The following is a 16402-nucleotide window of genomic DNA, read 5'->3' as shown; positions in this document are numbered from 1 at the left end:
AACTGCTCCTGGCCCTTTAAGGCTTAAGGGAGGGGCGTGGTTTCCGCTGGGGGCCCGAGCAGTTCTGTTGCGCTTGCGCGTTCTTGCCCCGGCAACTCCGGAGAGAGCCCGGCCGGGTCAGGAGGGATGGGTGGAGCCTCAGAGGGCTCCGAGGATTTCATTGCGCCTGTATTCCGTCACTCTTTCCCAGCTCCGCCCACAGGTCTTTCCGGAGCTCGCCGTTAGGCTCCAGTTGAGGCCGGATGGGTGGGGCTTTCTCCGGTCGGAAGGCGGTGGGCGGGGAGCAGTCGGGGCGTCAGGGATTTAAAGGGGCGACAAACCGTTGCACCCGTCCACAACAATGCCCTCTTTGCGTCCTGGGGGCTTACGAGCATTTGTAAGAATCTGATGGCAGCAAAAAGGATACAGAAGGACCGTTTATACAGCCCGAAGTGGGCAATTTCTGGAGCGTTTCTCCAATCCGTCTGCCCCCGGAAAAGGGAGTTCGGGAAGGGAGGGCACCCTTGCCCCTCCCTGTCTGGGTGTCCCTTCTGGGGCTTCAGGGGGTCTTCGCCCCTTCCTCACCCGCCCACCGGTGTGCCTCCTTCCCCAGTCTTTCACTCAGGGCTTCTTTCCAGCCTGGCTACAGGGAGGACTGGGGAACGCAGGCCCATTGACACCGGAACTAGAGTGGCATAGCGTCTGGTTTCACGGGGAGGAGGGAGGTTTAAGTATACTTCCCCAGCGCCGGACTTCCGCTTCCGGTCTTCGGGACGGTCAGCTGTAGCTATGGAGGAACCGGAGATGCAGCTCAAGGGAAAGAAAGGTGGTGCGGAGCCCTGGGCTGGACGGCAGGGTGACCCGACAGAGGGAAGAAGGGGGCAGTGGCTTGGAGGGAGCATGCGGGGGAACTGATTGAACTACCATTGAACCCTGGCTTGGCCGATGACTAGTTTTTTAAAACCTTTAGAAAGTCTCCGTCCCTCGGTTTTGTTATCTGTAAAACGGGGTGTATAATAGTCTCTCCCGGCCCCCCATAGGTTTGTTGTGAGAATTCAATGACCTGGTATTTGTAATGCATTGGAAGAACGCCTGGGACTTGGCAGTCGTGCGTATTATTCCCTAATGCGTTTACGCTTTTGTCTAGGTTTACATTAAAATATTTGTGAGTCACGTGTTTACAAATTACAAAGTGCTAAAAACGATTTTTAAGTCACAAAGGTTTTTGTTATTTTCTTACACACTTAAAAAAAAAGATCTTATTTATTTGACAGAGAGATCACAAGTTAGGCAAGGCAGGCAGGGAGAGGGTGGGAAGCAGGCTCCCCGCTGAGCAGAGAGCCTGATGCGGGGCTGGATCCCAGGACCCCAAGATCGTGACCCGACCGGAAGGCAGAGGCTTACCCCACTGAGCCACCCAGGCGCGCCTACACACGTCTTTTTAATAATTATTTAGAAGGCACAAGTACATTTCATTTGGAACAACACCAAAGGGTAAGCTGTTCTCATTTTCAAAACGAGGAGGGCTAGGAAGATGAGAGTAGGTACAGTTTGGAGATGGCAGGATGGGCTGTGCCCTTCTGAGGGCGCACGCAGTAGTTAGCTAGACGGACTGCCACTAGCCAGACTCATGCACAGCCTTCCTTGACTCCCCCCCCTCCCACACACACATCGGGGTTCTCTCATCTAGCACATTATACTGGGCAATAGCAAGGGGTCCATCTCCGTAACAAACCTCAAGGTGGGTGCTATTAACGCTCCATTTTACAGATGAGGAAACTGAGGCTCAGAGAAGCCCCTGCCCTCCAGAGTCCAAGCTTTGACTTTTTTTTTTTTTCTGTAAACATATAAGCTAATAAAGAATGAGAATTTAAGTGGACGAAAATGAGCAAGGTGTTGAGGTTGAGAATGAGGTGGAAGGTACATCAGACTAAGCTGGCTGATGAGGGAAGGCCTTGCGGAGAAGGTGACATTTGATCTGGGACAGAAGGGGTGAAGAGAGGCCAGCCAGTGAGGGAAGGGCGAGTCAGTGGCAGAACAACAGATGCAAAGGTGCTGAGGTGGCAAAGTGTTCAGAGCTGTGCAGCAGTACAGCAACTCCTGGTCACACAATATTTGTGGGTATTTAATTTAACTGAAATTAGGTAAAATTTAAACTTCATAGGGTGGGCACCGAGTAATGTATAGAATTGTTGAATCACTGCATTAGTACACCTGAAACTGATATAAAACTGTATGTGATCTATACTGGAATTAAAATTTAAAAATAATAAAGTAAGATTCAGTTTGTGAGTCATATTAGCCACATTTCAAGTGCTCAGTAGCCGTATGTGCCTAGTGGCTACATTATTGGACAATTATAGATTATAGAACCTTTCTATCATCTCTGAAAGTTCTTTTGGACAGTCCTGGCAGTGTTCAAGGAACAGCCGGGAGGCCATTGCACCATGGGTGGAGGGTGGGGAGGGCAGGGAGGTCAACAGCAGGCAGAATATACAGAGCATTATGGATCATAGTAAGTTAGGTGATTTTATGCTGTGGCAGATGGGAGCCATGGGAGGATTTCAGACAAGGGAGGGACATACTTGATATGTTCATTAGATGCTTACTCCATCTGTTGGTGTGGAGATCAGACTGTTGGCAGAGGGGGAGCTGGGAGACCAGAGAGGAGCTGACTGAACCTGGTATCCAGGTGGGAGGTGGCCATACCCAGACCAGTGGGTGTGGTGTAGTGTAAGAAGGAAAGAGGGAGGGGCACTTGGGTGGCTCAGTGGGTTAAAGCCTCTGCCTTCGGCTCGGGTCATGATCCCAGGGTCCTGGGATCGAGCCCCACATCGGGCTCTCTGCTCAGCCGGGAGCCTGCTTCCTCCTCTCTCTCTGCCTGCCTCTCTGCCTACTTGTGATCTCTGTCTGTCCAATAAATAAATAAATAATCTTTAAAAAAAAAAAAGAAGGAATGAGGGAAGGGGGAAACAGGATAGGGAGGAAGGTGAGCAAGAAGTGATGTCAGGTAAAATTCTCAGCCTGATCCTTCAGGAGAACTCAGAAGGATGAGTTGTACGTTGTCCCAGCAGAAGGCATGGGGCATGATTTAATACCCTTTCACGGTCAGTCATGACTGAAGGCCATCCAGGGATCTAAGCATTCAGGCATTTTCAGATGCAGTAACTGGTGGGTTCCTCTGAAGAAGAATCTCAGATTCATTCCTTGGGATAAAAGGAATGTGAGGGGGTCCAAGTGGACAGAAGCAGGCTTGGGTGGGGAAAGATCGTGAGTGCCCTGGATGTGTTAGCATCATGATTAATTGAGGCCGTTTTGTGACCATCTCCTACAACCTATCCCTGGGGCCACAGGTGGCCCAGCTCCTGGACAGTCCCTGCTCTAGCTGGATTCATGGATTAAGCAGTCAAGAGTCTTACTCTTTGTCTCCTTGTGTCTCCCTACCCTTCCCCTTGTTCTGCCACCACCACCACCCCCCCGCCCCCCACCGCCCCGCCAACTCCTACCCCCAACTGTCGATTCCTGATCCAGTCACAGACAAGTTCACTGAGAGCGTCTATGTCCTGGCCAACGAGCCGTCTGTGGCCCTATACCGGCTGCAGGAGCATGTGCGCCGCTCTCTGCCCGAGCTGGCCCAGCATAAGGTGAGCCCCAGTTGCTCCTGCCCCTGTCCTCCCTGAGAGTCCTCATGTCATGAGCCGTGACCTGCTCTGTGGAGTAGGGGCTTTGGGGGGAGGAGTCAAGGCTGGGACACCGGCAAGGAGGCATAAGGTCACTGAGACAGGTTGGGGCCTTGGGTGGACAGACTTAGAAGAAGGGGGCAGCAGGATGTGCATTAGTTGTGACCTGTGTGGTGAGAAGGGAGGAGGCAGCTGCTCGTGGACCCGAGGGAAAGATGTGCTGGGCAGAGGGAACAGCCAGAGCAAAGGCCCCAAAGCACGGTAGCCAGGTGTTCACAGAAAGCCCAGACTGGTGGGGCAGGGGATCTGAAGGAGGAAAGATCGGGATGGAGGGGGCTGGTCTCTGTGGCCATGGTGATGGGTGATCAGGTGCTCCATCCCAGAGAACTAGGAGGATGGAGGTGGGAGTCCTCTTGTTAACAGCTTCCCATCCCCCACAGGCCGACATGCAGCGGTGGGAGGAGCAGAGCCAGGGAGCCATTTACACAGTGGAGTATGCCTGCAGGTGAGCGAGGTGGCCTCCCCACTCCCGGGCTGGTCCCACTGTGCCCCGGGGTCACCTCTTGGGCATTCAGGTGTATCACAGCCATCTGCCCAGTGAATCTTGCCCTGCTGAATGCACCTGAGTTGGGGCATGTGGATCTCAGCTTACCCGGCCACACAGCAGGTTCCAGCCCAGGCAGGTTCCTCTCACCATCGCCCCAACCCACATGTGCCTCAGACGGGTTGCTTCCGGAGTCGAGTCCCTCCCCATGTGGCACAGGGTGGTAACGGTTTCAGGGAGGTGTTACCTGGGCCAGGGAGCCAAGGCCTCAAGGGGCATTTCCCTGCCACAGCCAGGACCACAGACTGGCTAGTGGGGTGAACAGCAGCTTGTGGGGAGAGCCAAAGCACAAATATGGCTGTTTATTTTTAAATTTTTATTTTTATTTACTTATTTTTTAAGGATTTCCTTATTTATTTGAGAGAGAGAGAGAGCACAAGTGGGGATGGGGGGGGGCAGGTGGAGAGGGAAAAACAGACTCCCTGCCAAGCAGGGAGCCCAGTGTGGGGCTTGGTGCCAGGACTCTGGGATCATGACCTGAGCTGAAGGCAAATGCTTAGCAGACTGAGCAACCCAGGCGCCCCTTAAATTTTTATTTCTTTCCAATTTTTTTTTTTTTTAATTTTTAAGTAGGCTCCACACCCAGTGTGGGGCTTGAACTCACAACCCTGAGATCAAGAGCCCCAGGCTCCACTGAGTGAGCCAGCGAGGCGCTCCTCCAGTTTATTTTTACTGTGTAACATACACACAAAATGTATCACCTCGACCATTTTTAAGTGTACAGTTCAGTGGTATTAAATACATTCGTAATGCTGTGCAGCTGTCCCCACCGTCCATTTCCAGAATTTTTTTCGTCTTGCAAATCTGAAACTCCTCATTCAACCCTAACCCCCCTCCCCCGCTCTCCTAGCCCCTGGCCCCCACCATTCTGTTTCCTGGTTATGAATCTGGCCATTCGAGGGACCTCACATAAATAGAGCCTTCCAGGATTTGTCTTTTCGTGTCCTCTCCTGTCCTTCCATGTGCTGTCCCCCGGGTCTACCCATGCGACAGCCTGAGTCAGAATGTCCTTCCTCTTGAAGGCCAGGTGGTATCCCACTGCGTGGAGGCACCGTGTCGTCGGCGTCTGGCGATGGACTTCCAGGTGGCGCCCATGCTTTAGCTTCTGTGGAGAGCGCTGCTGTGAACGTGGGTGGACCACCGAATCTCATTCTTCCTATTCTGTGTTTAGCTTTGGCTAAATCTTCAGATCCCTGCCCCCTCCCCAAGGGAAGGATATGTGAGAGAGCCAAAACTGGCAGGCAGTGTTCCTTGCCATCCTTGCTCCTTTGCAGGTCTCGCCTCCCGCTCTTCTGTTGGTTCCCCTGACTATGTTTAATGGCCTGGCTTGTTCTGTCTGCGTCGGCATCCCGGCAGTTTTATTTAGAAGTGCTGCTTGTCCCTTGTGTTGGCTAAGTCATTTTGGTGGAGGCCAGAAACTCCAGCCGTTCTCATCTGTGGCACCACGGGCTTGGCCTGCTTGTTCCTGCGAAGGCTCCTTGACAGTCAGTCCTGCTGCCAGGGGTACTGAGCTGCGTGTTCAGCCATTAGCAGCCTGGACAACTCCGCTGGGACAGAAGGCAGCCCAGACAGATGGCATCTTCTTGAGGCTGATGGCCTCAAACACCCTCCTTGATTAGCTCAAGGAAGAGTAGTCAAGAAGTAGAGGAGTTTCTCTCTCACGTCCGCCAAACAGCTGCCAGACCGCTCCTGGACAGCCACGAGGAGGAACACATTAGAATCTGTACTTTCTCCCGGTTCTTCTAGCCGCCCCATTCAGCACAGGAGTCTGGGCTCTGGGGGACTGTTCACACTCAGATTTTAATGCAGCAAAATGAAATAAAAGATACAGCCCCTCTGTCTCACATAATCATATTTTAACTGCTTAGCAGCCAAGTCAGTGGATAAAGATGTTCCAGAAAGTTCCACCAGGCCATGCTGAGCTAGACAGGAGGCTGGAGAACTCTGAGTGCTTCTCTTGAGGAAGATGTGAATTTCTCTCTGCTAAGAGACCAGGTTTCCTTTGGGGATGTGAAAGGAGCCCTTATCTTCTAGTTGTTCGAATGCTTTACGCAGTGTTAACAGTTGGTGTGAAATTTAAAGATACCGAATTGGGGTAAACTATTCAGTAGGGAACTTACAATGGAAAGTTTTTTATCAAGGTGGGCAAACACTAGAGCTGACCGCGTTTGGTGGTGCTAAGATGAGCAAGCTAACAGCAGGTGTCGGCCAAGGTTTCTTCCTTCCCCACTACCCGCCCCTTCACCCCTGCCACCCCCCACCCCACCCCTGGCTTTGATCTCCTGGCCAGTTTCCAGCAGGTCCCTGACTGATAACAAATGGAAGTGATTTCTTTGTCTTTAATAGAAGAGTTTTAAAAAGACACTTTTCATTTTTCCTGCAGCTGTTATGCTGGTGACTTGCTAGCATCAGCAAGGCCCTGAGTGGCCTGGTAAATATTTTCCTGCAGTGCTTTCGGAAGGGCCACTTTCCTTAGACATTCCTCAGTGTGGCACCAATATGCGGTTAGCACAGCTTTGCCGTGGCGCCCCCCCCCACCCGCATTTGGTGGTGAATTATTCTAGTTCCCTCCAAACTCAACCTCCAGAGCTTTTCTTTTCTTCTTTTTTTTTTTTTTAAAGACTTTTTATTTATTTGACAGACAGAGATCATAAGTAGGCAGAGAGAGGGAGGGGGGAAGCAGGCTCCCTGCTAAGCAGAGAGCCCGATGCGGGGCTCGATCCCAGGACCCTAGGATCATGACCTGAGCCGAAGGCAGAGGCTTTAACCCACTGAGCCACCCAGGTGCACCTCCAGAGCTTTTCATAGTTGAGTTGATAAAGCTTCCTTCAGAGGCAGGAATAGGTTATCAGAGAGGAAAGCTAAGCTGTCTTTGAGGCCATCTTTACAGGCTTATAGCTTCTTCAAAACATTAGATGATCTGGGGCGGCTGGGGGGCTCAGTCGGTTGGGGGCTCAGTTGATTAAGCGTCTCCCTTTGGCTCAGGTCATGATCCTGGGATCTTGGGATCAAGCCCCACATCAGGATCTTTGCTCAGTGGGGAGCCTGCTTCTTTCTCTCTCTCTCTCTCTCTCTGCCATTCCCCCTACTTGTGCGTTCTCTCTCTCAAGCACACACGCTCTCTCAAATAAATAAAATCTTCAGCCAAACAAAACCATTAGGTGACCTGGCAGCAGGCATGTAAAAGGTGCATCTAGGGATACCTGGCTGCCTCCGTCGGAAGAGCATTCAACCCTTGATCCCAGGGTCATGAGTCTGAGCCCCATGCGGGGTGTAGAGATGACTTAAGTGAATAAATAAATAAAAACTTAAAAGTTGCATCTAGCCATCATGTGTTCTATTGGATGGATGCCGTCTAGGCAGGGCAGGAAAATTGAAACTCGAAGGCCACGATGAGCCCTTGGGGAGGAGGTGCCTGAATCCTCAGGGTGCCTGCTGGGCCCTGAGCCCCTGTGGGCCCCCCATGAACCTCTGGGACAGGGAGGGTATGGCAGGCGTGGTACCGACCAGTCCGTCCTCCCGTTTCAGCGCCGTGAAGAACCTGGTGGACAGCAGCCTCTACTTCCGCAGCGTGGAGGGTCTTCTCAAACAGGCCATCAGCATCCGGGACCACATGAATGCCACCGCCCAGGGCCACAGGTAGCTCTGGGGACCACCTGCTCCTGCTGCCCTCAGCCTCCTCGCTGTGAGGACCTTTGCTGCTCAGCCGGGACCTGCCGCTTCTTGCTCCTCCGACAGCTCCCTTTCCTCATCTCATGGTGTCTGGTGGCTTGCTCCTGTCCTTTGGCAACTGTAGCGGGGACAGTTCAGCCACTCAGCTTCTCGTCCTGAGCTCTGCTGTGGGCCCGGCGCCGGGCTGGGGACGGGACACGGCAGTGACCAACACCTGCGTGCTCGTGGTCTCACGGGGAGGCACACAGCGACTGTGTAAACACAGAGCAGACAAGAGCACTTCACATGCCTGCAGGAAGGAAAGGGAGGTGGGAGCAGAGGACTGCAGACTGTGCAGAGGTGCGGCGGGGAGGGTGCTCCAGGTTGGACAGGGGTGAGGCCGGAGGCCCTGGAGCTGGTGTTGGAGGAAGGGCTAGGAGGTAGGTGTGGCCGGAGTGTGGAAACAAGGGTGGGCAGGGGCTCCAGAGCTGAAGGAGGCTTCAGATCCGGGACCAGACACCCTCAAGTCCTTGAGCCGGGGGAAAGAGTTTTTGTTTTCATTTTCATGCTAACGTAATAAACATGCATTTGAACCCACGGGCATGTGCCATGAGCTGGAGCTCGACTTTGAGGTGTCCAGCCCTTGCAGTTTGGGGCTCTGGCGTGCCTGTCCCCCACCAGACGTTTAGAAAGAAAGGAAAAAAATCTGCGTCACTGTTTCTGAGAACCGAGACACAAGAATTGTCAAAAACAAAAAAGCCCCAAGGATGTGTGAGAAGGGGCATGTGGCCGCCGTCGCCGTCTCTCTGAGGTAGTCCCACGTGCGTGTTTCTGTGTTCCTTCTGCCACGGGGCGGTGACAGCCGTCCAGATGAGTGTGCTGTGTGGTGTCACACATGGCGCCCTGGACACAGTAGGGCTGCGGAGGGCCATGGCTCTTGATCCTTCGCTCATGGTCCGCCGAGTGCTTTCGAAGGCCTTGCTTGTGCCTGCCGCTCTGAAGACGCAGGCGCTTCCGAAAGAGGCTGGAGCTGCTGAGGCACTGCTGCCGCTTCCCTGAGCAGGCCCTGTGGCTTTGAAGGGCCTGGGCCTGTGCAAGTCCTCACTGTGACCTCTGAAGTCGGTGGCTGGGCCCATGGTTATAGAGGATTCCCTGAAGGCTGAGGCCGGGGGTCTTAGGGGACTAGAGGGGGACCCAGGCCCGTCTCCAGCCTGACTGAGCAGGCCCAAGGGGCTCTGACCTTGGCCTCAGGGATACTGCACATGTTTTGTTCCAGCCCTGATGAACCATCCCTGCCCTCCTCAGCCTGATCCCAGGAGAGACTTGGAGGTGCTTCGGCCCCTCTGACTCAGGTCAGTGACAAGTGGGGTCGTGAGCCTCTGTCTTCTGTGTTCTGAACTAATCCACCCTGTCTGTGTCCCAGAAGGGACCCGCTTGTCTAACCTCTGGGGCTTTCTCCCTGGGGCTGGTAGGATACTTTCCTCAGTGTGAGGCTTCAGGGTCGTAGGGACCTTGAGGTCTCTGCTGCTCGGGATGTCATCAGCCCTTCTCCCTCATGCCCTTTCTGCCATCTCCCTGTCCCTTATCCAGGCCACAGGCCCTGTCTCCACCCCACGCCACACCTGCCAAGACAGAAAGGGGTTCCCATATTTCTCCTAGCCTGCCGCATGCCAGCTGCCTGCCTTACTCACGCACATTCTCTGAGGCAGAGCCCAGCATGGCTGTTACCCACCCAGCTCAGGAATCTCTGCTCCACTGCGGACCTGCTGCGTGACTCTGAGGAAGTCCCTCCCCTCTCTGGTCTCTGCTGTTCCCTCCTGTCAGAGTGGTTCGTCAGGCAGCACTGCCCATTGCCATGTGTTGTAGCTGTCAGCTGCTGCTGCGTGACAAGCTATCCCAGAGCTTAGCGGCCGACACACCAGTCATCTGGCTGCTCACAGTTCTGCAGCGTGGGCTGGGTCTGCTGGGCAGTTTGGCGGGGCTTAGCCGGAGGCCACCATCTGGCCCTCCTCGGAGTTCGCTGGGGCTGCCCAGTCAGAGGTGGCCTTGCTCACATGTCTGAACCTCGACCAGTGCTGTCGGCTGCTGGGGCCCTAGTTCTCCTGTGCCCAGCCTCCCCAGCAGGCCCGCCCAGGCTTCTCTGGGGACCGGGTGCCAAGAGGGCAGCCCCAGCGTGCCCATGCTCATCCAGCGTCTTTTTTGCTTCCCCTTGTGGTTGTCCCCTTGGTCAAGGCCAGCTACATGCTATTCTTTGCCCATGGAGGACAGACCCCAGCAGATGGGAGGCCCCTGAGGGACTTTCTAGCCCTTAACTCCTGTAGCTCTCAAAGCCCTGGTCATTTGCCGGCCACGGTGATGGTACTCTCGGAGGGTAGGGGAGGCATGGGTGCAACGGGGCCTTCACAGCCCCCGAACACAGCCCCTTCCCAGGGCCAACAGGCAGCAGAGCTCATGCCTGTGCAGTGAGGGTACTCAGTGAACACCTGCTGTGTGCCAGGTTTGGCTCTCTGTCTGGGGGTACTGAGGACTCCTGTAGGCTGTGGGGGCATCTAGGGGGCATCTGGGAGGGCCTGGAGCCGGAGGGGCTGCCCAGAGGCTGAGCAGCCCACCCAGGGGCCTGCACCAGGTTGCCCACCAGCCCTGGGTTCACACATCACCATCTCTCCCCTCCCATCTCTTGCCCCGGTACCCCTCCCCCACCATCCAGCCTCAAGGCTACTGCCCTTCCGACACCCCGCGTCACTTGCCGTCCTCTGCTGCTGCAGGCCTTCGGAATAAAATGCTCTGTGGCTCCTCCTGATCCTGCCTGGTCCCTGCAGACCCTGGTCCCTTCCTCTTCGAGTTGCTGCCCATTGTCCCTCACAGAGTCTTTCATCCCCACTTTCCCCCCAGCACCACTCCCCACAGGGATCAAGTTTTAGTCTCCCCTGGCCTCTGACTTCACCTGCCTTTCCAGTCCTGGGCCTGTACGCACGGTTCCCTTTTACAGAAGAGGAAACAGGCTCTGAGAGGTGAGGCAGGTTCACTGCCCTTGACCAGAAGTGGGAGTCATACCCAGACCCTCCAAGCCCTGGGTTTCATTTCTCCCAGTCCCACCCAAGCTCCTGCCTCAGGTGCTGTCTCATCCGGGTGGCCTTGCAGCCCTGAGGGTCTCCCACCTCTCCCTAACCCTCCCCCTTCAGCCCAACTAGAGCTGGGCCTCTGGACACAAGTCTGGGATCCGGCAGGGACTAAAAACCAAGCAAGTGTGGCCAGCACATTCCTCTTCTTCCCGGGGCCTCTAGGGCCCTCTGTGAATGTCTAGAGACAAGGCTTTGCTGCTCCTGGACTTCTACCTGCCCCCCATCAATCAGGGACGCGGTCATGGCCACAGGCCCGCAGACCAATAACTGCCATCCTGTTAAACCTGATCAACCACCCACTGTGTGCCTGGCACCGTGCTGGGGTTTTTGGAAGGCTCATATTTTTCATCCTTCATCTTCAGGCAGCCCTGTAAGGCAGGTGTCACCCGTAAGTACAAATGGAAAAAGAGCCTTCAAGAGGTGGCATGAGCTGTACAAGGTCAGCAGACTCCAGTCTGGCTTAGTCCCAGCCCTGTCTCTGAGGTGCTGTGTGACCTGGACCTCAGAGCTGGGTCTCTCTGGTCCTTTCTTTCTCCACCTGGACAAGAAAAACTGGCCTGGACCTTCTCTGCAGGCTGAGGCGGACATTTGTGTGCCTGCATGCGTGGCCCACATTTTGTCTTGAGCAGAAATGCCTACCCCAGACTCAGGCCATATGGAAAAGCCACCTTCAATTACGGGGGTGGCCGTGGGACACTGGCCTGGCCAATCAGAGCCTCCATCTCCCAGGTCACTGTGATGGGGTGGACATGAGCGTGTGACCCGGTGAGAGGTCTTACCCAGGAATTTTGCTGGGAAGCATGGGAAAGTCACCATCTTCCCGTGAGGGTCGTTGAGCTAGGCAGATGGCAGACCAAGAACACTCACGGGTTCCTGGACCCAGCTGTACCCGACACTAGCAAAACTTGATTCTTCAGTTTCATTAGTCTGCAATTTACCATATTCACCAGAATTGCTCCGAGTCCATTTCTGTTGACTACAGAAGAGCCCACACTGACCGCTATGAATGTCAAGGCTGGAAGGTCATGGCACAGTTTGTCCCCTGCCGAGGCCAGCTGTGTACTGGTGCGGTGTCCAGCACCACATATTGGGGAGATCAGAAGGGAGTCGTTTGGGGGTGGAGTCTGGGTGGGTCCCAGGCCCGCTGCTCCGAGAGGATCCCCACACCTCCCTTGGTGGTGTGGGTGGTTGGAAGAGAGGGGTTGCAAGGATTGGGTCACCCTAGGGGGGAGAGGGTCCTGGTGGGGTGTCAGTGTTGTGGAGGAGCCTGAGGGCCTAGGACAGGGTTCATGGACACAGGAGGTGTGGGAGAAGGACTGCCTCCCACTGCCAGGAAATGGGTCAGTTCTGTCCCCTTTCTAGGGTGTATTAGGGGCCTCATTTCATCATCCTGCCTCCCCGCTGCCCCCAGCTCATTTTGGCGGCGAGGAGGATCCTTAGGGCCATCCCATTAGTGGCCTTGACTGGTGTGTGGTACCCCCAGAGTCACTCGCCCTCTGTTGGCCCACTCTGAAGGCACTTATTGTCCAGCTGTCTTTCTACCTGTCCATCAAGCAGCCATTTGTCCAGCCAACCTTGACTGCCCTGTGTGGGCCAGGCCCTGCCCAGGGGATGCCCTGGTGAGCAGGAAAGCCCAGCCCTTTCAGACCTAGGGGTCAGACGGACAGCCGAGTGAGTTCATTGCATATACTCCAGGGGCTGCTGTGGGCTGCTCCGTGCTGTGAACTAGGCGGGCGCAGCTGTGGGGTCCCCCAGACCCTCCCAGGGCTCCCCATCATCCACGGTCCCTCCGTGCGATCTCCTAGTCTTCTCCATTCAAAGAGCTGGACTGGGCTGAAGACCCCTTCAGCTCCCTGCCTGGGGGCTCCCCATGTCCCTGGTTTATTTGCATTTCATTTGCATGGCCCTCTCTCACTTCCCACCTAAAGAACGTCCACACCCGCTGGCCACCAGGGGGCGCAAGAGGCAAAGACTTGGTCAGGCCCCTGGGCCTCCCAAGTGGTCATCCCCATTCTTGGCTGTTTCTGGTGGATGTGTTGTGATCCTCTTTACCTTTTCACCCCATATGTCCTTGCCCCCATTTTTCAGAAAGTGGATTAAGGTTCCATGAGGTCGGATTACCCAGCAGAATCTCGTACCAACCCCCGTGTTCTCCTGGGCTGTGCTGGCAGTCTCCCCTCCTTGCCAAGGTGGAAGTGTGGGCATTCCCAGCCCCGACTCAGTAGGATTTGCTCCTAGGACAGCCCCAGAGATGGGAGGTGGGGGTCGCTGGGAGAGAGGCAGTGAGCTCCCTGTGCCATGAGGCATTCCAGCTGGAATCTAGAACCCATGAGGGTAGGGATGACCTGAAAAGGATCTCAGCTCTGGGTGAATTGTGAGGCTACCCCAGGCTCTCTCAGATCTGTGGATGGGGTAAAAGGAGGCACAAGAGAGCAGTGGTTTGCCCCTAGTTGGCCCACAGTGATCAGGATGGGAATCAGACTTCAGTTTTGACTTTTTGTCCTTAGCCCCAATCTAAATTCTGTTTTTTTATTTCAGACCTGCTCTACACTCCCAGAGGGCCCTACCCCTAGGAAATTCCTTCCTAGTTCACCCACATCCCCCAGCAAGGTCTTTCCATGCCTCAAGCTTGGTCCTCATGCCCCTCCATCGCTCAGTCCCGCTCCAGGGCTCTTTAGTTCTTCAGGAAACCCTTGGAGACACCCTTGAGGTACGACCCCACACGGGATCTGGCCTGTGGGAGCCTCCACAATGGGGGAAACTGAGTCACACACAGACATCCCCAACCGCCTGGGTCAGCGCTGGGCTGGGAGGAGGAATGGGGGTAAAGAACCCCAAATGGGAGGAGGGGGCATTGAAGGTGGGCGGGCCCCGAGATGATTCCAGCCTCCAGGAGGAGGGGCCTGCTATTGTCTGCATTTTTCACATGAGCAAACAGGCTCATGGCGCAGTGAGCAGCTTGAGGTCACGCGGTGAGTGGGAACAAGAGCTGTGGTGGGGACCCAGGCTCTCTAACTCTGGGCCTATCTATTAGGTCACACTATACTTGCCATGGCGGGTCCTTCAAAGCTGTCCCATCCTGACATTGTGGGAGGGGATCTGGAAGAGGGAGAGGCAGCTTTTCCACCTCCATCCTGTCTTCTTGCCTGTACCTCCACCTCCCCGCATCCCCCATTCTCCAGGCCCACCCCCAAATCCCCCTCTATGACCCTTTCTACTCGCTTCTCCCCCCCAGCAACCAAGGGTGTCCCCTCATCTGAGAAGACTGAGGTCGAGACTTTGACTGCCCTGATGGGGGACGAAGGTTCACGTGGGATGACACAGCCAGTGATGGGGGAGGGTACAGGACAGGAACTGGGGTAAAGACAAAAAGGAGAGGCTGTTAGAGGAAACAGGATGAATGGTAAAAGGTGGGACTGGCCAGAATGGGGAGAGGGTGTGGAACAAGGGGGTGGGTGAGCGGGGGCAGGAACATGGGAGGGAGCTCTTGTGGTGGGAAGGGGCAGTGGGTGGGATGCATGGGGGTAGACCCAGCCAACTCAAATCAGGCAGACCCTTCCCGACACACTCTGGCTGTTCCCAGAGCTACTCCAGCTGCTGCCCTCACGTAACCAGAGCCTGCCTGTTGCATCAGAGGCGGGCGGGCAGCCACGGGTAAACAGAGCAGCCCTCGGGGGGCCCGGGGCTCCCCAGCCACCTCCACACTCCCCAAGCCTTGTTCTGTGCTTTGGAGCCAAGGCAGAAGCCCCCATCCTAGCCTGGGCTCTGGTGTGTTCTTGGGACATCTGAGCATTTGGTGTGGAGCATTGTGGGGCAGCCCAGTGGAGCAGAGACAGGACCCCTGGTCCCTACATTCTTATGACAATGTGAACCCTAGCTTATGTCTAAAGATGAAAGCTTTGCCCAGACTAGGGATCCAAACTGCCCATGTCACAGATGGGTAGATTGAGGTTTGGGGAGAGGCCTTCCAGAACCCCAGTTCCCTGCCTCAGTGTCCCCCACACACTGACATCTCTGCATGCTCCCCACAGAGTCCAGGAGTCTAGCTATCTCCTGCTATCTTCCAAGAAGGTGGATACCAGGCAGCCATTGCAACCCACCTGCTCTCCCACTTTATCTGCCCCAAATCCCCCCCAAATCCCTCCCCCCTCCTCTCCATCTCCCAGCCTCTCTTTGAGTGTCCAGCCCAGTCTGCTTCTTCCTACTGCTCTGGCTTCATCTCCCTCATCTCCCCGATCAAAGAACACTCTGCTCTCTGACTCTACACTTTTTTTTTTTTTTAATATTTTATTGATTTGACAGACAGAAATCACAAGTAGGCAGAGAGGCAGGCAGAGAGAGAGGAGGAAGCAGGCTCCCTGCGGAGCAGAGAGCCCGATGCGGGGCTCGATCCCAGGACCCTGAGATCATGACCTGAGCCGAAGGCAGAGGCTTTAACCCACTGAGCCACCCAGGCGCCCCTGCCTCTACACTTTTGCAAGTGGTGTTGCCTCTTGGAAAACCCTTCTCCCAGTTGGCAAACTCCTATTCATGCTTCAAGGCCCAGTAAAATGCCCCCCTTCCCTTTCTGGGAAGCCTCCCTGGCCCCTCTGGCCCAGTACTGACTCCCCAGAGCTTGAGGGGTGTGTGTGTGTGTGTGTGTGTGTGTGTGTGTGTGTGTGTGTGTCAGTGTGTGTGGCGGTTCTGCCTTCTCCAGACCAGTGATTTCTCCAGAACTACATAGTCCAAAATCATCTTCATTCTGCAGTTCTATCCGCACTGATTCTCTCACCAGTCCTGTTCTGATTTCCTTGGGCCTGGACCCCTGCTAGGTGGTGCTGGGATCCCAGGGAGGAAGTGGGATGCAGGGGTCTGGGCTGGGGTCTGCTTCTGGAAGCCACACCCCCTGCACACACACTTGACCTTTCAAATGGAGGCCAGCCCCCCCTAGCCAGAGGGTCTGTTGCCCTCCTGTGGGGACGCAGGAAGCAAGCAAGCATCCGGCTACAGGGGCACCTCATCGGGGACCCCAGAGTCAACTTTCTGCAGTCCTTCCATTTGGGTGAGAGCAAGGATCAGTGGTGGCTTCCAGGCACCACCCCTGGAGCCTTCAGGGTCTCGGGTCCAAGTTGTATTTCACTCAGTTTAGAATAAGTCTAGGGTTGGGGTTAGCAGTGATCCGAACTAGAGACCAGGTCCGAATCAGCGTCAGGGTCACAGTAGCAAGGTCAGGGCCCGCAGTGAGGGCGAGGGAAGTCTCGCGGGTCTGATCCAGCCCCCGCCCTGGTCCCCTTTCTTGATTATACGCCCTCCTCATTTCAGCGTCTTCCGGCGTCTGAGTCCGGTCCCCAGAACTCCCTGGGCGGGGCCACGCCCAAGTGCCTGCC

The 16402-nt window shown here is 55.3% G+C and overlaps 1 protein-coding gene across 3 annotated transcripts; it reads left to right on the top strand.

Moving 5' to 3' along the window:
• The first annotated feature begins 708 nt into the window (after window positions 1–708).
• BORCS8 (BLOC-1 related complex subunit 8) lies at window positions 709–16402 on the top strand. Of its 3 annotated transcripts, none has more exons than XM_045990972.1 (6): window positions 709–805; window positions 3511–3623; window positions 4100–4164; window positions 7792–7902; window positions 9191–9266; window positions 16338–16402. In XM_045990972.1, the coding sequence occupies exons 1-5, from the start codon at window positions 769–771 to the stop codon at window positions 9222–9224; spliced, it is 360 nt and encodes a 119-aa protein (XP_045846928.1). In that variant the 5' UTR covers window positions 709–768; the 3' UTR covers window positions 9225–9266; window positions 16338–16402. The 3 variants fall into 3 exon arrangements, with proteins under 3 accessions (XP_045846928.1, XP_045846929.1, XP_045846927.1); XM_045990973.1 differs by lacking the exon at window positions 16338–16402 and adding an exon at window positions 9574–10712; XM_045990971.1 differs by lacking the exon at window positions 16338–16402 and adding an exon at window positions 9505–10712 and having other exon boundaries at window positions 710–805.

Source organism: Meles meles, chromosome 20 (genome assembly GCF_922984935.1).
Source record: "Meles meles chromosome 20, mMelMel3.1 paternal haplotype, whole genome shotgun sequence".
In the NCBI taxonomy this organism is placed as follows: Eukaryota; Metazoa; Chordata; class Mammalia; order Carnivora; family Mustelidae; genus Meles; species Meles meles.
Note: the sequence above shows the minus strand (reverse complement) of the source record. Positions and strands in the feature narration are given on the sequence as shown.